At 43.6% G+C, this 21,254-nt stretch overlaps 1 protein-coding gene across 2 annotated transcripts; it reads left to right on the top strand.

Annotated features, from left to right (window-relative positions):
• The first annotated feature begins 1,884 nt into the window (after window positions 1–1,884).
• Window positions 1,885–19,950, top strand: MS4A8 (membrane spanning 4-domains A8). 2 transcript variants are annotated; one of them, XM_068978439.1, is made up of 7 exons: window positions 1,885–2,090; window positions 2,444–2,660; window positions 4,879–5,001; window positions 10,336–10,395; window positions 12,358–12,495; window positions 19,302–19,415; window positions 19,593–19,950. In XM_068978439.1, the coding sequence occupies exons 2-7, from the start codon at window positions 2,445–2,447 to the stop codon at window positions 19,692–19,694; spliced, it is 753 nt and encodes a 250-aa protein (XP_068834540.1). In that variant the 5' UTR covers window positions 1,885–2,090; window position 2,444; the 3' UTR covers window positions 19,695–19,950. The 2 variants fall into 2 exon arrangements, with proteins under 2 accessions (XP_068834540.1, XP_068834539.1); XM_068978438.1 differs by having other exon boundaries at window positions 2,441–2,660.
• The last annotated feature ends 1,304 nt before the right edge of the window (window positions 19,951–21,254 follow it).

Genomic DNA, 21,254 nt, shown 5'->3' with positions numbered 1-21,254 from the left:
AACAAATAAGAAGTATTAAAAGAGTTACACTAACCAATCTTCCTGAAATGATTTCATAGAGTAATGGTTTATTTTGTGTGGATATATGTGCTTTTAACTTTTACATCTTATGAGGATATCTTGTGTAATGACAGGAAATTGTTGAAATTAGTGAGTGTACTTGCCATTTAAATAGGAAAAAAAATTGATGACACTTCAAATTTTTTAAAAATGCTTACTGTAATAAATCATATTTTTAAAAATAATTTCAAAGAAACAAAACCCAAGAGAAATTCTGAGACTTTGAAAAAACTTCCTCATGACTAGCCAATGATTATGCAATGTAAATTAAAAAGAATGATGTCAAGAAGTTTGCCTCTTTGTCTTTTTTTTTACCAGCTTGACTGAGTATTATTCTTCCTCCAAGTGCAGGCTTTGTTTGCACATTGATTCCTTCTGCATGGTTTAGTTGGTTGCTTTAGCCTCTATTTTTGTTCTTGTTCAGTCACCGAGTCATGTCCAAGTCTTGCAATCCCATGGACTGTAGCATGCCAGACTTCCCTGTCCTTCACTTTCTCCCAGAGTTTGCTCAAATTCATGTCCATTGAGTCAGTGATGCTATCTAACCATCTCATCCTCTGCTTCCCCCTTCTCCTTTTGCCCTCAGTATTTCCCAGCATGAGGGTCTTTTCCCCAGTGAGTCAGTTCTTCGCATCAGGTGGCCAAAGTATTGGAGCTTCAGCTTCAGCATCAGTCCTTCTTAGGGGCTTCTCAGGTAGCTCAGCTGGTAAAGAATCTGCCTGCAATGCCAGAGACCTGGGTTTGATCTCTGGGTTGAGAATATCCCCTGGAAGAGGGCATGGCAACCTACTTAAGTATTCTTGCCTGGAATCCCCATGGAGGAGCCTGGAGGGCTACAGTCCACGGGGGTCACAGAGTTGGACACAAATGAGCGACTAAGCACAGCACAGCACATCAGTCCTTGCCATGAATATTAAGGGTTGATTTCCTTTAGGATTTACTGGTTTGGATCTCCGTGTAGTCCAAGGGACTCTCAAGAGTCTTCTCCAGCACCACAATTCAAAAGCAACTATTCTTTGGTGCTCGGGCTTTTAATGGTCCAATTCTCACATCCATACATGATTACTGGAAAAATCATAACTTTCAATATATAAACCTAGCCATACCCAAAATATGTCCTACATCTTCTCTCTTCATGCATTTGCCCTCCTCTGTTCCCTCTGCCTGTGATAATGTTCTTACATTGACCACTTTACCAAATTCTAGCCATCTGATCAGTTTCATCTATTCACTCAGCAAGCATTTCCTTAGTGCCTCTTATATGTCAGTAGGAATACAAAGGTGAGTGTGTCATAGACTATTCCATCAGATCCTCAAAGTCTAGTACAACAGTTTTTATGCGCTTTGCCTGTGTAATTCATGCGATGTTCATCACGGATGCACCAATATGCCTGCCCACTCTTGGGCATTTTCTGCTTTTCTGCAGACTCTGATGTAGAGCTTATGACTTAAGTTCATTGCAATTCTTATTTTACAGGCTGTGGCTCCCCTTTTCTCATGCAGTTTATTGATTTCAAATTCCACTTTTTGTTTGAAGTATTTCCTAATCTCTTCATATCCAGTGAATCAGTCTCTCCTTCATTTTCCTGCGAGGGTCTCTTGTTTCTCTACTGGGTTGTTTACTTTGTTCTGTCTTGCTCAAAGAGTCGGACACGACTGAGCGACTGAACTGACTGAACTGACTGACTGTCTTGCGTTACAGCTGAGATGTGACCACTGTACACCCACCTCCTTCCTGTGTTTCTCAGGGCACCACACACAACTCTTCCTTTTCCAGTAAATACTGAATTGCAATTAAGTGGTTCTTTGACCAAATCAGGAAGTTAATACGGGTGTGGAAGCTGAGCTCTGCGTAACTGGTAACCAAGTCTGTATCTGGGAGGAAAGCAGAGTGGACTTTGGATCTTTTTAAACACATCCCCAAACCCAACCCAGTGTGTTCACTCTCTAAGGAAAAACAAGCTACCTACAGCAAAGAACTGGGAATAGACAGAAAGAAGTGAGAGAGACTTCACCACTGGCAGAGCAAAGTGAGTACCCTTGATCTAATAGTTTCTATGGATAACTGAGGGGCAGTGATAAGGTTTGCTGCCAAATGAGATTTGAATGAACCTGGGTGTGGGGTGGAACATCTGGCAGGGTTTACTGTACCAGCTTTTGGGGGTCTGCTCCAAAAAAGAGTAGAAAAAGAAAAGAAAATTTTAAACCAGACCAGAATTCACCAGTAACCTGTGTGTGTGTGTGTGTGTGTGTGTGTGTGTGTACATACACACAATTTTTCAGATTCTTTTTCACCATAGGTTATTACAAGACACTGAGTATGGTTCTCTGTGCTATACAGTAGGCCCTTGTTGTTTATTTTATTGCACTTGTTTTTCAGCAGCATGAATCCAACAACTTCAGCAGGCCCCATGGCCAACTCTATGTTTGTGGTGACACCCCCAAATGGATATACAGTGTTCCCTGGGGGCATGTCTCAGGTGCCCATATATCCAAACTACCAGTCCCAAGTCCAAGTAATTCATGGGAACCCACCTGTGTGGCCATCTGTGAGTCAGCAACCCACCGAGAGAACCCTAAAAGAAGGCAAAGCCTTAGGGGTAAGTGAAACTTCACTCTACAGGGAGGGGGTCACATGCCTGGAGTTGGAGGAGGAGGCAGTTTTGGAAATACGGACACTCCAAATCTAGTAAGTGGGGTTGGAGCTGACCCGGCCTCGCCAAACTCAGATCTGTGAGAAAGCTCAGCTGTGCAGCATCACTAGGGCCTCTGTGCAGGGCCTTGTATTTTTTGACTCAGGCATTTTAGGAAAGAAGAAGAAAAGCAATGGGGAAAAAAAAGCAGTAAGCTGACACCTGTGTTGATCCATGTGGCCTCTGGAAGAAAGTGGGTTCAGCAGGCCATGAGGTGAATTCTGAAAGAGCTTGAATGGACTATCTGCCCAAGAAGAAAAAAAGCACAATAGAGAACTAACAAAATAAGAGATCCCAACAACTTTCCCCCTAAGAGGTTGTCCTGGGTAGTTCAAGGAGAAGCCCATTTCATTGCAGCATCTGGATTCTGATCCAGACTGTCTGGAGCTCAAATCCTAGCCCAACCCCTCATTCACTGTCCATGGGAATGTCAATAAATACAATCTGTAGGCCAATTTGTATTTGCCACATTTACAAAATACCCAGTCATTCCATTTCTGAGACTGTCCTGCAGGTATACCTGCACATGCAAGAAATGTGACAGGTATGAGCTTACCCATGGCAGCACAGCTAGTGATCACAAAAGAATGGAAACAACCAAAATAGCCATAACAAAATCCTGGTTAAAGCCATGTATCATACCTCCAAAGAATGACATGTAGTGAAGCTTTAAAAAAACAAGTAAGCTCTCTGTGCAACAATGTGGACATAACCCCAAGATGTGACATGAACGAAAAAAAAACAGAGACAGATATTGCATATAGTTTGTTATTGTGCAAATTTAAGGAAATAATATATTCATGTCTGCTGTCATTTTGTCATCTATATACCATTAGTATGTATAGTATTTGTGTGAGAACATACCTGCATGAGTTTCCAAGGGCTGCCATCACAAAGTGCCATAAACTGGGTGGCTTCAGACAACAGAATTTTATTCTCATAGTTCTGGAGGCCAAACACCATCAAACTGTCCTCAGGGCCATGCTTTCTCTGAAGGATAGGTCCTTCAGAGGAGGAGCCACTAGGGAAGGGTCTGTTCCAGACCTCTCTCCTGGTAATAGTTCCTTGGCTTGTGGCAGCATAACTTCAATCCTGACACCCATGGCGTGTTCCTGTGTTCATGAATGTGTCTCTCCACATGTCCTTCAAAGGACAGCAGTCAGGGACTTCCCTGGTGGTCCAGTGGTCAGTGCTCAGCACTTCCACTGCAAGGGTTATGGGTTTGATGGCTGAGGAACTAAGATCCTGTGTGTCATGTGGCATGGCCAAAACATTTGAAAAGGATTAAGGGTTTCCTAGGTGGCGCCGCGGTAAAGAATCTGCCTGCCAATGCAGAAAACGCAGGAGACGCAATTTTTTTCCATAGATCAGGAAGATCCCCTGGAGAAGTGAATGTAAATCCACTCCAGTATCCTTGCCTGGAGAATCCCATGGACAGGGGAGTCTGGCGGGCTACAGGCTACGGGGTCGTAGAGAGTCAGACATGACTAAGCACGCACACACATATAGGATTAGGGGTCCAGTACACCTTATATGACCTAGTTTTATCTGCGGTGACAGTATTTCCAAACAAAGCTATAATCTGAGGTGCTGGGGATCAGAATGTCAGCACACAAATTTGATGGGGGAGAGGCAGTCACAATTCAATCCATAACAATATCCTAAAGACATAAGTGATGAGCACAAAGATTTATCTACAAAGATGTTCATCACAGTGTTATTTATAATATGAAAAAAATAGAAATAGTCTTTTTCACCCATACAAGCTCTCTGCTCCAAGGACTCCACAGAACATCCACACGACAGAATCTGGGCAGCCCTTAAAAAAAATATAAGTTTGAAAGATATTTAATTCTATGGGGACATGTTCATGATGAAATGTTATATCTATAGAGACACTGTGAATTATCCATGTATATATCTGAAAAGAATAATGGAAGTTTATCCAACAAAATGTAAACCATTGTTTTCTCTGAGTGAGGGGGAATGGTGCGCAGTTTTTATTTCAATTTTATATTTTTCCATATTATGTTTTAGACCAGGGAAACAAAAGATTTATTAAAATAAAAAGGGGGCAGAATCCAGACTCAGAAACAAAGGCTTCCGCTTGTGGCTTTCCTGACAGGCCATCCAGATCCTGATCGGCCTGATACACCTCGGCATCGGTTGCATCATGGGGACTATCCTCCTGAGGGGCTATACTGCTATTTCATTCTACGGAGGCTTTCCCTTCTGGGGAGGCATCTGGGTGAGTAATACAAGTCACCTCGCAACCAAGTTCTCCCAAAGTGCCAGCACACTCTGGGTCACCGTGTCAAGTTGTGCCCTGCAGGTTCCCAGCAAAAGGGGCAGGCTGGATGGAAACACAGCTCAGGTCTTGTTCACCAAATGAACTACTTTGCTTGGGCTGCCCTGACGAGTACCACTGTCTGGGTGACTTGCACAACAGAAATGTGGTATCTCACAGTTCTAGAGGGCAGAGATCTGAGCTCAAAGTGCCAGCAGGTTTGGTTTCTTCTGAGGCCTCTCACCTTGGCTAGTAAACAGCTATCTCTTCCCCTGAGCCTTTGCATAGTTGTGTGTGTGTGTGTATACCCTAATGAAAATGTGTATGTGTGTGTGTGTATACCCTAATGAAAATGTGTGTGTGTGTGTGTGTGTATACCCTAATGAAAGGTTGCTGCTACAAGCTGAGCTGTGAACAACGCTGGGATTTTTGGCCTCCGAAGAAGAGGAATTTGATCTGGGGCGAGTGACAAGGCTTGATCGCTCAGAGCTTTTTGTGTAATAAAGTTTTATTAAAGTATAAAAGAGATAGAGAAAGCTTCTGACATAGACATCAGAAGGGGACAGAAAGAGTGCCCCCTGGTTAGTTTTTAGCAAGGAATTATATACCTATTAGCAAGCTACTAATTAGAGAAAGGGAACACTTCAAAACTGGGAGAGTTGCACCAGGCCCTTCACCCACAACATGTATTTTGAGATAGCATTGGCACAAGGTGAGTCATCCCCAGCCATAAAACAATTGACATGAATCTTGAAGAAAGGCAGACTTCCAAGCAAATACACATAGTTCATTATCATAGCTTAAGGAAGAGATTTCCATGAGAAAAACACATTGGTTAGCCCAAGGTTTGAGATAAAGTTAAGTTCAGACAGAACCAGGTATCACCATGACAACACAGGATTAGAAGAGAAAAGAAAAAAAAATGTCTGCCACTTGTAATTTTACTTCCTCTTGCTGCTTGGGGACCTCTGGCCTCCCTACCAAGGCCATTAACACTGTCACTAATCTCCTTGTTTCATAAGAACATAAGTCATATTGGTTTAGGTCGAAGTCCAACCCTGATGATCCCCTTTAACCTTAGTCAGCTCTTTTTTAAGTCAAATTTTTTGGTTGTTGTTTGGTTGATTTTTTCATTTATTTATTTGTTTATTTGGCTGTGCTGCAACTTAGTTGCCATATGCAGGCTCAGTAGCTGTGTGCATGGGCTTAGTTGCCCTGTGACAGATGGGATCTTAGTTCCCTGACCACGTATCAGACCCACATCCCTTGCATTGCAAGGCAGATTCCTAACCACTGGACCACCATGAAAATCCCCCTTAATCATCTATTTAAAGGCCCTGTCTCCAAAAAGAGTCACATTCAGAGGTACTATAGGTTAGGGCTTCAAAAGGTATATTTTGAGGGGACATAATTCATCCATAACACCAAAGGTTACAAGATCATGCAAGGCAGCATTCACCCAGAAAGGCCACTTTCCTAATCCATCCACCCCAGAGGGCAGGGAATATTTTTCTAGTTTATCAACCCAGAGGAGCTACCATTTTCTAATTCCCACAAAAGCACCCATGTATAAAAATATACACTGGGAACAGCCTTCAAGTGTTGTTCAATGTAGACCCACAGACTGAACTCCAGGAGAAAAGCATTTCCACCCATGCTCAAGGGTCAATAAGCCATTAAAAAAATGGGGACTCAGATCAGAGTCATGGAAGAGCTTCTAAGTCCCCATTCTGGTAAAATACTTGGGGGGTGTTTTCTGTCAAAGTCCGTAGCTTTCATCAGATTCTCAGAATGATTCGTGACTCCCTAGAAGGTTATTTAACTTATATGCAGAGTACATCATAAGAAACACTGGGCTAGAGGAAGCACAAGCTGGAATCATGATTGCTAGAAGAAATATCAATAACCTCAGTTACGCAAATGACACCACCCAGATGGCAGAAAGTGAAGAAGAACTAAAGAGCCTCTTGATGAAAGTGAAAGAGGAGAGGGAAAAAGCTGGCTTAAAACTCAACATTCAAAAAACAAAGATCATGGCATCTGGTCCCATCACTTCATGGCAAATAGATGGGAAAACAGTAGAAACAGTGACAGACTTTCTTTTCTTGGTCTCCAAAATCACTGCAGATGGTGACTGTGGCCATGATATTAAAAGTTATGACCAACCTAGACAGCATATTAAAAAGCAGAGACCTTACTTTGCCAACAAAGATCCATCTAGTCAAGCTTTGTTTTTTCCAGTAGTCGTGTATGTATGTGAGTTGGACTATAAAGAAAGCTGAGTGCTGAAGAACTGATGCTTTTGAACTGTCGTATTGGAGAAGACTCTTGAGAGTCCCTTGGACTGCAAGGAGATCCAACAAGTCCATCCTAAAGGAAATCAGTCCTGAATATTCATTGGAAGGACTGGTGCTGAAGCTGAAACTCCAATACTTTGACCACCTGATGTGAAAAACTAACTCATTGGAAAAGACCCTGATGCTGGGAAACACTGAAGGCGGGAGGAGAAGGGGATGACAGAGGATGAGATGATTGGATGGTATCACTGACTCAATGGACATGAGTTTGGGTAAACTCCGGGAGTTGACGATGGACAGGGAAGCCTGGCATGCTGCAGTCCATGGGGTCACAAAGAGCTGGACATGACTGAGCACCTGAACTGAACTGAAAAGGTTAAGGAGTACAAGTCCTTTCTCTTCTCCAAGGCACTGTCTTTAAGGTTGGTTTGCATTCTCTCTAGTGTCCTCCTCCTACACACACACACACACACACACACACATGCATGCACACACACACGCACACACGTGCATACATACACACTCCTTCCCCCTCCACCCACCACTCTCCTTTTCCTCCCTGCTGTTATAGTCTGTTCCTCAACTCACACACCTGTCTATGACTCAAATTTAACTTTTCTGACAAACAGCAAAATTCCAGAGTAACCTAGATGTCAGCCAAAGTCACCTTATCCCGTGAGATTTAAATAAAATAGCCTGGGGGCTTCCCTGGTGGCTCAGGGATAAAAGAAAAAAAATCCACCTGTCAATGCAGGAAACAAGCCAGAAAGATCCTACAAGCCTCGGAGCAACTGAGCCCATGCACCACAGTTATTGAGCCTGTGCTCCAGAGCCGGGGAACCACAACTACTGAAGCTCACGAGCCCTAGAGCCCATGCTCTGCAACAAGAGAAACTACTGCAGTGAGAAGCCTGTGCATCCCAACTAGACAGTAGTCCCCACTCTTTGCAGCTAGAGAAAGGCTAGCACAGCAACGAAGACCCAGTACGGTCAAAAATAAAATGAATAAATAAATGAAATTAAAGGGAACAGGCCTCAAAAATTTAAGGACTATTATAATAAATTTCACAATTAATAAATAAAATAAAATAGCCTAGAGTTAGCCCCCACCCTCATTCCCACACAATATCTGCAAAATGGCAGGGTTTGTGCTCTAGGGAATGTCTTTCCTTGCATCACTGCTCCCTCTCTCTCTCTCTCTTGCTCCCATCTGTCTCGTCTCCTGAGATTTTGGTCTTCTCTCTTCTCTACACAGACCTAACTTGGAACCAACCCCTCTTCCGAATGCCCCCAAGCACTCACAGGGAACCTGTTCGGTATCAGTAACTTTAATGGAGTTTGGGGTGGCAGAAAGGACTAACACGCCAGACAAAGAACACCTTGCTACTGAGCATTAGCCTCCACTGAGTATTAAGTGCCCAGTGGCTGCCCTGACATTTCAAATGCCTCACTGGCTTTCTCCTTTTCCGCCAGGATGCTCAGTGACCTTCAGCCCTCCTCCCATTTTTCTGCAGTTTTGTTCTTAGCTGCCTTCTTGACTCCAGGACTGTCTTTCTATTTCTTAAAGATCACTAATGCCCTCTTCTAAAACAAAGGCTCGTCTCCCTTGGTATCTCTAAAGGGCCAGCAGGAACATCAGAAATCCAGCTTTTTGTTCCCTTTCTTCTTCATCAATTCTCTATAAACAGAAGGGTGTACAACTGAAATTTGTTTTTACACTTCTAGGAAAAATGGCATTCCCCTTAGAAGGCATAAGCAACTCGAGTAAGTTTTCATTGTAAATCACCATTTACATTCCCAGGCACATGCATCCACCCTGACTGGGAGCAGGTAGACAGTGGGGGTTAATACCACGGGATCTGGAGTCAACTCTTTGGATCTGACTCTCAACTCTGCTACTTTCTGGGTGGTCTTGGATGCGTTATTTTAAATCTCTAAGCCACAGGACTTCCCCGGCGGCGGTCCAGTGGTTAAGAATCCTCACTTCCACTGCAGGGGTGCAGCGGGTTCAATCCATGGTCGAGGAACTAAGATCCTGCATGCTGTACAGGGTGGCAAAAAAAATAAAAATAAAATAAATAAAATAAAAAGCAGGATGTAAATAAATAAATCTCTAAGCCTCAGTCCACCATCTATAAAATGGGAATAATAATAGTGCCTGATGGGACATCATGCAGTTAAATAAGGAAAAGTTATAAGAAACACTTCATGTAGTGCTCAGCAAAGCTTTTCCTAAACAGTGGCTGATGCCCTTTCAGACCACTCTTGCTGCCATATTGGGCAAATGCCATATTGGGTAATCTGTCCAGCCACTGTGCCTACAGAATACCAGTGCTGAAATAAATGCACACAATCTACCTTGCAATTCTCACATTGGACGTTCAGTTTTGTAGACATGTGACACTTTTCTGAGTCGCTAAAAGGTACTCACCTAGGTGTGCAGACAGGCAAGGACTGAGGTTGGATTAAGACATCTCAAAGCAGTACAGCTGGTAGCCTTTTCTTCTCCCCATCCCGAGCCCCCATGCCCAACTGAATCCTGAGATATGGGTAGGAAACCAACAAGATATTGCGTGTGGAAAAGTAAAAGAAAAAGAAATAAACAACATTTACTCTGTATAGGATCTACTATGTGCAAGATACACTAAATGCCAGATGAGGGGCATAAATTTTCTAGTGACAATGACACTTAGGAAGGCATGTCCTTTTCCCCCTTTTCAAATGAGGAAATAAATATTTGAGAAATGAGTAACTTAACCAAGATCACATGAGTTTCAAGCCAGAATTTACAACTAATCTGCTAGATCCCACTTCACTGCCCTGTGATGTGGTGCAAAACACATTCATCCATTCATTCTTTCCCCTCATGTTGAGCTAGGGTCTCAGCAGAGGAACATAGTGTGTATGAGAGAATATGTGTGTAAACAGAAGGATGGAAACCTGAAGACGGGGGCCCTAACCCCTGACATCTTTCTAAACCACCTTTCTTCCTTGCCAGTTCATCATTTCAGGATCCCTCTCGGTGTTGGCAGAAAAGCACTCACAATCTTCTTGTCTGGTAAGTCACATCCTGGGACTGACTCTCCCAGCTGGGGACCTATAGGAAAGACACACCAGGGGGAAAAGAAGATTAATCCCTCTCTCATCCATGCACCTACTCATAACCAGACATGGGGCTCTGACACGTTGTTGTTCAGTCACTCAATTGTGTCTGACTCTTTGTGATCCCCGTGGACTGCAGCATGCCAGGCTTCCCTGTCCTCTATCTCCCGCAGTTTGCTCAGACTCATGTCCCCTGAGTTGATGATGCTATCCAACCATCTCATCCTTTGTTGCCCCCTTCTCCTCCTGCCCACAGTCTTTCCCAGCATCAGGGTTTTTTTCCAATTAGTTGGCTCTTTGGCCAAAGTATTGGAGTTTCAGCTTCAGTATCAGTCCTTCCAGTGAGTATTCAGAGTTGATTTTCTTTAGGATTGACAGGTTTGATCTTCTTGCAGTCCAAGGGACTCTCAAGAGTCTTCCCCAGCACCACAGTTCAAAAGCATCAATTCTTCCGATACTTGCTCACACATAATCACAGGGCCACATGAACCTGGACAGAATTCCAAAGAGGAAAATATCTAGAGGACTTGGGGGAGGGGAAGGCAACACCGCCACACTAGTCAGGGCATCAGAGAGTGGAGAGAAAGAATAGCTTCCCAAGGACGTTTTTACAGGAGGCACAGAGCTCCCAGGGGCCCAGGGCTCCCCCACAGCTGAGCAGCACACAGAGCGGGCCCGCATATTTTCAGGACAGCCAAGGAGGCTCAGCCACCTGCCTCTCTAAGGAATCCAGCCAAAGGAGCTCTGTAAATCAGCATGGACAAGGCTTCATGGTCCCCTAGCAGCATGCCCAGAAAGTATCCTGGTTCCTCTCACAATCAGGTTATCTAGCCTAAGAGGCTTCGAGATAGCCAGGTCTCTACACCAGAGGAAATCTATTTGAAAGTCTCCAAAGGAAAGTTCAAAATTATGGGCATGTCTATTTGCACCTGGGGTTCCCTAAGTAGCTCAGCTGTAAAGAATTTGCCTATCAAAGCAGAAGACATGGGTTCAATTCCTGTGTCAGAAAGATCCCCTGGAGAAGGAAATGGCAACTCACTCCAGTATTCTTGCCTGGGAATTCCCATGGACAGAGGAGCCTGGGGGGCTACAGTCCATGGAGTCACAAAGAGTCAGACATGACTGAAGCGACTAAACAACAACTTTCTGCATGTGGCCCAGAATCATGGGCCACCAGAGCCTGTCACATTCCAAGACACCAGAGGTTGATCCTCCTGCCCATCTCCTATGGGATAAAAGGATGGAGTGTTTCCCAAAGATTATTCTTGGGGACACTTGTGCAATGACATACTCTGTGAAGATGGGTAGGTAAACTTGGAGAGATTTCTATTTATTAGCATCCCCCCACCCGAAGATCCGTAATCCTTGTTAAAGGCTCTTATAGGTCCTGCAGCAAAGACCTGTTTAATTTTAACTTAACTTTGTTTCAAAGTTAATTCAGCCCCAAAACTTTCTGTTAAAAAAATTAAATTAAAAAAACTTTAAAAATATTTATTTACTTTCGGTTTCCCCGGGTCTTTGTTACCTTGCAAGGCTTTTTCCCTAGCTGTAGCGAGTGAGGGCTGCTCTCTGGTTGCAGCGCGAGGCCTTCTCACTGCAGGGGCTTCTCTTGTTGCAGAGCACCGGGCTCTAGGCTCACAGGCTTCAGTAGTTGTGGTGCATGGGCTTAGTTACTCTGCGACACATGGGATCTTCCCAGACCAGGGATAGAACCCATCTCTTGCATTGGCAGCTGGATTCTTTTACCACTGAGCCACCAGGGAAACCCCAGCCACACTCCTTTCTGCACAAAACACTGCCTTGTTTGCGGTAGAACTAAGATTCTGGGAAATCCTGTTAAGAAATACTTGTTGAGTCGCTGCTCATTTCAGTTACAATTGTTTTCCTCTCCCACTCTGACCTTTTGTATCTTTTTCAGCTGAATAGCAGCGTGGGTTTCAACATCGTCAGTGCAGTCTTCTCCATGGTTGGAATCGCACTCTTGATCGTAGATTTAATTATCACCGCTCCCTACAGCTACCCTGTCTATAATCCTCACTATGCCACCTGGGGCGGGGTGAGTATCCTTCCTGACCAGTGCCCTCCTCGGTTCCACCTTAGTTTGGTTTAGAAATTGTTGGAAAGGGCCTGACATGGTTTCGAAATATGGCTTTCCCAGGGTATATGCCCAATAGTGGGATTGCTGGGTCCTATGGTTGTTCTAGTTTTAGTTTTTGAGGACCCTCCATACTTATCTATATTCCTACCAACAGTGCAAAAGGATTCCCTTTTCTCCATACCTTCTCTAGCGTTTATTTGTAGATTTTTTGATGATGGTCATTCTGAATGGTGGGAGGTGATACCTTATGGTAGTTTTGATTTGCATTTCTCTAATAATTAATGATGTTGAACATCTTTTCAAGTGCCTCTTGACCATCTGTGAGTCTTCTTTGGAGAAATATCTATTTAGGTCTTCTGCCCATTTTTTGATTGGGTTGTTCATTTTTTTTTTCATTAAGCTGCATGAGCTGTTTGTATATTTTTGAGATTAAGCCTTTGACCATTGCTTCACTTGCAAATATTTTCTCCCATTCAGAAGGTTGTCTTTTTGGCTTATTTACAGTTTCCTTTGCTATGCAAACTTTAAGTTTAATTAGGTCCCATTTGTTTATTTTTGTTTTTATTTTCATTCCTCTAGGAGGTGGGTCAAAAAAGATCTTGCTGTAATTTACATCTAAGAGTGTTTTTCCTATGCTTTCCTCTAAAAGCTTTATAGTGTCCAGTCTTACCTTTAGGCCTTTAATCCATTTTGAGTTTATTTTTGTGTATGGTGTTAGGTAGTGTTCTAATTTCATTCTTTTATATGCAGCTATCCAGTTTTCCAAGCACCACTTATTGAAGAGACTCTCTTGTCTCCATTTTATGTTCTTGCTTCTTTTGTAATAGATTAGGTGGCCATAGGTATCTAGGTTTATCTCTGGGCTTTCTGTCCTATACCATTGATCTATATTTCTGGGGTTTGTGCCAGTACTATACTGTCTTGATTACTGTAGCTTTGTAGTATAGTCTGAAGTCAAGGAGCCTGATTCCTCCAGCTCTGTTTAAAAAGATACATGTATCTCAGTGTTCATTATAGCACTGTTTACAATAGCCAGGATATGAAAACAACCTAAGTGTCCACTGACAGATGAATGAATAAAGAAGACATGGTGCATTTACACAATAGAATATTACTCAGCTGTGAAAAAGAATGAAATTGAGTCATTTGTAGAGATATGGATGGACCTAGAGTCTGTCTTACAGAGTAAAGTAAGTCAGAGAGAGAAAAATGCATATCAGATATTAACACATATACATGGAATCTAGAAAAATGGTACATATCAATCTAGTTCCCAGGGCAGGCATACAGACGGAGATGTAGAGAATGGATGTGTGGGCACTGGGCAGGAAAGGGAGGGTTAAATGAATTAGGAGACCAGTTTGCTATAAATATACTGGACTTCCCGATAGCAATACACTACTGTGTATAAAATAGTTAGCTAGTGGAAACCTGCGGTATAGCAGAGAGCTCAGTTCAGTGCTCTGTGATGAGCTAGATGGGTGAGGTGTGGGGGGAGGTATGCCCAACAAGGAGGGGATATGTGTATGTTTATAGCTGATTCACTTTGTTGTACAGCAGAAACTAACACAGCATTGTAAAGCAATTATATTCCAATAAAAAAAGAAGAAAGGGCCCAACAACCAACCTTCTCCTCCAAGTGCAGTAAGAATTGCAACAGAGTTTAAAGTCTCTGATCATTCTTAGTTTCTACTTTTGTAAAACAGTATCTACCATATGACACTGTTAGGAAATTTTTAAATTTATAATTTCATTTATGTAATTATATATTTAATGCATGTGTACCTGCCAACCTGCCTCTACTCACTTTTTTGCCTTCCTCCCCATCACTAGGGACAAGGAGTCAGTAAAGATTTTCTGTAAAGGGTGAGAGAGTAAATATCTAAGTCTTTGCAGGCCGTCTGGTCTCTGTTGCAACTACTCCACCATATCTTGTAGTGGGAGCGCAGCCATAGAAAATACAGAAACAAATGAGCTTGACTATGTGCTGATAAAACTTTATTGACAAAAATAGGCAACAGGCAGGATGCAGCCACAGTTTGCCAACCTGTGCTCTACACCAGTGCCATCCAATAGAAATAGGACATGAGCCATGTATATGATTTTGAATTTTCTAGTCATCATCCTGAAAGGGGGGAATGAATGAAATGAATTTTAATAATATGTTTTATTTAATCCAATAGATTCAAATGTCATTTCAACATGTAAGTCGTGCAAAAAATTCTTTATATTTTGTCTTTGAGATATGAAGTGTTTGAAATCCACTGTGTATTTTGCACTTGCGGCCTAGCCACATCTCAAGTGTTCAACAGCCACACAGGGCTCATGGCTGCTGGATATAAGAAACCAGCTATAGATGAGTCTCGTGTAAATTCAACCTCTCCATCTGTACAGCAGAGTTCATCTCCTCCCCCTCCTCACGGCCTTTCTTCTATATCAGCCATTCTCCCCTTTGACTGGAGCTTTCCCATCAGCATATGAACATGCTTTTGTTCCCTCCATTGTAAAAAAACAACCAACCTGATACCAGATACCACTCTATCTCTCGGGCCAGATACCAATCTATCCCTCTGGTCCTCTTTGCAGAAAAATCCTAAAAAGATTTGTCCACCCTCACTGTCTCCAACTCTCTCTCCTCTTACATTTGCTCTTGAGCCGACTCTAAATCAGACTTTCTGCTTCACTTCTCCAAAAACTTCCTATGGTCTAAGTCCCCAGTCAGGAGTCTTCTGTGATGGATGTCTCACAGTGTCCAGGCTGCACCCTGCAGCTGGTCCTCCTCTACTCTCCCTCCTCCCTCTCCTTTGCAGGTTCTGCTCTTTTTCCCAGTCTCCTAGGCTGTCCTTGGTCCTCTTTTTCCCCCTGCTTACACTACCTTGGCAATCTCATCTGATGGTAACCACAAACACCTTCTCCAGAGTAAAGAGCACCAACCCAAATCTCTCTCCCATACTCCAGTCTCTTGTGATCAACTGTCCGCACAACATCTTGAAATGAACATACCCAACTCTCATCTCCAGATTTTACTTCCCAAACCTTCCCTTGGATTTCCTTATCCCGGTTGATGACAACTGCATCTTTCCGGTCACTCAGGATAAACCTTAGAGTAATCATTGACCCTCTCTTTCTCTCACGCCTCCCTGCCAATTCCTCAGGGAATCCTGTTGCCTCTACCTTTAAAATGCATCCAGCATCCAATCATTTTCACCAGTTCCTCCAGTTCCTCTCTGGCCAGAGTCACCATCACCTCTCAGTTTCCTAATGATACCAACTAGGGCTCTTGGCCTTCCCCAATCAATCGAAATTGACTAGAGGTCAGACAAGGCTTTATAGGTGCCCCTGTTGTAGCAGGGGGTGAATGAGGACAAACAAGAGGTTCCCCTGCTTGCTCTCTACCTGGGAGGGGAGGAGGGTTGGGGGGTGGAGCGGTGAGCTTGTTCCTTGCATAAGGTGAGGGTAGGGCTTCCCACGTGCCTCAGTGGTAAAGAACCCACTTCCCAGTGCAGGAGATATGGGTTCCATCCCTTGTTCGGGAAGATGCCCCAGAGAAGGAAATGCAACCCATTCCAGTACTTTTGCCTAGAAAATCTCACGAACAGAGAAGCTTAGTGGGCTACAGTCCATGGGATTACAAAAGAGTCAGACATGACTTAGCGACTAAACAACAGCAGGAGTGTGCCCAGGGGTTGGGCTAGAGGGATGGCTTTGGTGTTCTGCCCACCCCCCCCGGTGGTGTTGTGTGCCTTGAACATGCGCAGCATGCTGCTTTTGCCCCTAACCCCCTGGTTTTGCTCCAGGCTCTTCGGAAGTGGCAGTTGGGATTTTCGGTTTCTTTGTACCTTTTGTCCATAATTTTCCCCCAACTGAATAAGCACAGTTATTTTTAGTCCCATATAGTTTCTTTGTATTTTGTTGTTCAAGGTGAGGTGCCTCCAGGGACAAGCATTGCAGCACTGCTGCCGAGGGTCCCAGATCTCAGCCTTTTTCACCACCTGCTCTCCCTGCTCCTCCCTTGTCTCCTTACAGCTGTAAGGACAGCAACTAGAGCGAGAGTGAGCCTTTCTGAGATGTAACATCACACCACTTCTCTGCTTAAAACCTGCCAATGCTCCCATTTTACTCACACACACCAAAAAAAAGGCCAACGTCCTTACAGGAGCCTAAAGATGCTGGCCTCTGGCCCCTGACCCCACCCTCTGGCTCTCCCCACTTGAACCACACTAACCTCCTTGATGTTTCTGCAAACACACCAGGCATGTTTCCATCTTCAGGCTTGGAAAGTTCTCTCGGCTACTCCCCCAGCCCCCTTGGTCCTTCAGGCTGTTTCTTAGTAACCACCTTCTCAAAGAGACCCACCTGAATGACAGAACCACTGCTCTCCCAGGATCCTTCTCCCCCACATCCCCAATTTACTTCCCAGTAGCCTTAACCATCATCTGACAAACTCTGCAATTTACTTGTCTGTTATATTTCATGCTTACTAACTGTCTCCTCCCACTAGAATATAAGCTTCATAAGGGCAGGGACATTTTTCTGTTTCATTCACTGTCCTGTCTTAAATACCCAGGCCCATGTCTGGAACATGATTGACAGCTCATAACCATTTGTCAAATGAAAAAATGTGCCTGGCATGGCTTATACTTGGTAAATAGAAACCATTAATTGTTATTTATTTTGATCAGAAGTCCTTCCCAAGACTTTTGTCTCCAAGATTTGTGAGAAGAGCCTCGCCCCAGAGAACCTATCGACCATGCCCATGTCTTTTATCAAAAGTACCTTGAGTTTCTCCCCTTCTGGAAACACTTTATGGCTCCCAGTTGCTTTAGGATTAAAGTCTAAATTCCTCGGCCAGGTATTTATTGCTGCCCAGAGACCTGGCTCCAACTCTGTGTGCCCTGCTGCTCACTTCGCTTCCAATCCCTTGCTGCCCCGCTCCAGCTCCTCCCGCCCCCCCATCCCCGACCCCCATCCATCACCCTGAGAGGCAGGCACTGAAGAATGCTTGTGTCTTTTCTTCTAGGAAATAGGAGGCATGGAGTATTCATTGTAAGAAATGAGGAGGCAGGTGCAGGTTGAAGAGCTGAGGGAGTGGGGTGGGTGGGAGGGGAAGAGGCTCAGGAAAGACTAAACCACGCAGCACTGCCAATGCCCTGGAGTGGAGGCTGCAGTAACTTTAAGTCAGAAAACGTGGCTTCTAATCTTGGTTCTGCCCATGTCTGATCTCAGAAGGAGAACTCCTCCCACCCCAGTTGCCCACCCCACCCTCAGACCTCAGGCCTGGCATCTGGACAAGAAGAACTGGACTTCATCTGATCTTTGTAAATGATGACCCAAGGGATGGGATGCTCCAGGAGCTTGACAAGCATGAATTAATGTTCATCAAATGATACATGTCTAAATTCTCTGTGTGTATGCTCAGTAGCTCAGTCATGTCTGACTCTTTGTGACTCCATGAACTATAGCCCACCAGGCTCCTGTCTCCATGGGATTTCCCAGGCAAGACTACTAGAGTGGGTTGCCATTTCCTACTCCTGGAGAATCTTCCCAACCCAGGGATCAAACTCACATCTCTTGCGTCTCCTTCATTGGCAGCCATTGGCAGATTCTTTACCACTGAACCACCTGGGAAATCCATCTAAGCTGCTTGAAGGACCACTTTTCCATGAAGAGTTTTCTTTGTAAAAGAATTGTGTTAAAAACAACTTTAGAAAGGACCAGAATCATTTGAAAACACTTCCTTCCTGAAACTCTGTGATTCTTTGACTAAGCCTCATCATCCCACCTTCCCATTTGCTTGGACCACCCTTTTGTACCCCCACCCTCTCTAACTCATGTAGGGTGAATTCCATCTCTCACTCTCCTCAGTGCCCTTGAGGCACCTCTTCCCGACTCTTTTATAGCTCTTACTCTGTTTGATGTGGATTGTAATTATCCATATCCGTATCTGTCTCCCTCATTCAACTGTGCCTCTTGGGATGCTTCTCTGAGCCCTTTGTACCGAACAGATCTTTAGTAAATACTTGCTAAATTGAGAGGGAGGCAAAGGAAAGAAAGAAAGATGGGGCCTCTCCAAAAGGGAGAATTCTCTGAGCAACTGACTCTCACTTATGTCATTTTAAAATTATAATCAATAACATATATTTGGTATATATATATAAGCCCCAATTACTTCCCTCTACAAAATGGCACTGTCACAGCCAAGAGAATGACCTCAGTAGCTGACTTTCTCTAAAAGTTCAGAGAAATGGTAGAGGTTTACATCAGAACCAGGAAACCATTGATTCCTAAAGATTAGATATTCCTGCTTTGTGAAGTGTCATCTTTTCATGAGATGCCTTTTTCTGCAGCTGCCACCTTCCCACTACCTTGCTCAGTCCCATCTTTCTCCTCTACCGATACTGCTTCTCTCTGTGGCTTGTCCATACTCCCAAATTTCTATTCACTTCCTACACAGAACAGTTCCACTGTTTCACTATCTGACTCCAGACCATACCCTCAGGTCCCTGATATCTGAAGCAAAGTGTCAAGGGGTTTCCCTAGATAGTGACTATCCTCTCTTCTAGGGCAGCATTGCTAGTAAGTGTTAAGATAAAATTTGTTTCACAAACACACTTGGCCTTCACAAAAAACCAGTGCGGTATTTTCCCCACGAAGCTGAGATGAGGTTAGGGGACTTCATCAAAGCCATAGAGATGGTCACTGCAGAGTCAGAGCTCAGACTCCCAGACATGCACTCAGGTCCTCCTGGTCCATTCTGGTTCCAGGCCCCTGGGATGGCCATTTCTGGTTTGCTGCTCATCTTCTGCCTCCTGGAGGTGTGCGTTGCAAGTGCATCTGCCCACTTTGGCTGCCAGCTGACCTGCTACCAAACCAACAACGTGAGTCCCAGAGGCTCCTCGGAGGATGGGAAGAGGTCCTAAAGAGGGTGGAGACTAGAGGGTTCATCCTACTCCCCTTCCTGCCCAGGAACAGGAGGGCTCCCTTGGTACCTAAAGGCATGCCCAGTCCTTCTTGCTTCGTCACTGGTACACTTCCTGTTTTCCTGTGTTTTCCAGGTGGGCGTGGTCATCCCAAATGTCTATGTGACAAACCCAGCGGTCAACCCAGAACCAGAGAACTCGCTACCAAATTATTCTGAGATCCAGGGTGACAAATAAGCAAACCCAAATGTTCAAGAAGCATTTTTCACTGGAACCCAAAAGAATACCTCCCCTGTCTGGGCTCCTGAAACCAGATTCTTCCTTCCCTGACAATCTAAAGGAAACATCTCGCCAATGGCGTGCGTTCCTGGACTTCATTCCATGCAGCCTGGTAGTTGTGCTGCTCTTCTTTCAAAGAGTAGACAGGAATTTAAAATGGATTTTAATAAGAAAAGGTCCTCCCTAGGGCATCCATGCACGGGTGTCTTTGTTCCACACATGTCTAGACAACCCAACCTTCATTCTTTCAATTATTCATTCATTTAATAAAAATGCACTGAGGATTTGATATGTTTAAGGCTCTAATCACAGCAAAAGGAGGGTGAACACTGGGGAACACAACTGTTCTTGACCTCAAGGAAATTCTGGCCTCAGAACAGAGGACAATATACAAGCAATTTTCTCTGACTTGGAGAAGAAATGTGGGGATATGAAGTGAGAGAACAGACAGGGATCTGATTTAGTCTGGTAGTGAATCAAAAAGGAATGTGGAAAGCATTGATTGCAGCAACATGTAGGGAACTAAAAATGATCATATTAAGTGAAGAAGTCAGACAGAGAAAGACAAATATCATATATTACTCATATGTGGAATATAATTTTAAAAATTGATACAAATGAATTTATTTACAAAACAGAAACAGACTTACAGATATCAAAAACAAACTTTTGGTAACCAAAGGGGAAACGTGCCAGGGAGAGATAAATCAGGAGCTTGCGGTGAACATTCACACACTACTACAGATAAATAGATAACCAGCAAGGACCTACTGTATAGCACAGAGAACTCTGCTCAATACTCTGTGATACCTATATGAGGAAAGAATCTGTAAAAAGAATGAATACGTGTGTATGTATAACTGATTCACTTTGCTGTACACCTGAAACTAACACAACATTGTACATCAACTATACTCCAAAAATTTTTTTTAATTAAAAATAATAAAAGGAATGAGGAAAGCAGAGAGCAAGGAAAGTTGAGGAAGCAAAATTTTTAGTGCAATAAGAAAGTGTTGGGAAGATCTTTGGAAAGAATGAGTTATCCACTAAAATGATCAATCCCTTTTCTTTGCTGTTATAACTGATGCAATAGAGCTCAAGAGTCAACATTGTCTTATGATAGCTTACAAAGTTATGAGGCTAGTACATCTTTATGTATAAAAGGACAGGGACAAATTCCTGTATGAAATGGCTGTACCTTCATAACTTCTAGATGCACACATTAATTTAAATACTGTTATCCACAATGGCCACTAGCTTCCAAAAGTTTCCATGCCAATGGGTTAGAACAATTGTTCCTAAAGATCAGGTGTTCTCAAACATCTTCCTGGTGTCAGAGAGCAGAGGAAGAGGGGAAAATTAAGGACAATACCAAGGTTTCTGCCTCAAGTAACTGGGTGAACAGCCATATACTCAGATGGAAAAGGCTAAAGTAATAAAAAGGTTTCAGGAGAAAAGCTAAGATTTCAGTTAATATGACACTCAAGAATTTATAGGAACACCGCATTTCAGAAAGTG

The sequence above is a fragment of the Capricornis sumatraensis genome, chromosome 8, assembly GCF_032405125.1.
Source record: "Capricornis sumatraensis isolate serow.1 chromosome 8, serow.2, whole genome shotgun sequence".
NCBI lineage: Eukaryota > Metazoa > Chordata > Mammalia > Artiodactyla > Bovidae > Capricornis > Capricornis sumatraensis.
The sequence above is the reverse complement of the archived record's forward strand: the minus strand, read 5'-3'. Positions and strand labels throughout refer to the sequence as shown.

Bases quoted from the DNA above. Each gene is read 5' to 3' on its own strand.
- MS4A8 (XM_068978439.1), top strand. From the start codon at position 2,445: ATGAATCCAACAACTTCAGCAGGCCCCATGGCCAACTCTATGTTTGTG. The intron at 10,396-12,357 runs GTAAGTCACATC...TATCTTTTTCAG, and splicing joins ACTCACAATCTTCTTGTCTG to CTGAATAGCAGCGTGGGTTT. The intron at 12,496-19,301 runs GTGAGTATCCTT...TTCTGGTTCCAG, and splicing joins ACTATGCCACCTGGGGCGGG to GCCCCTGGGATGGCCATTTC.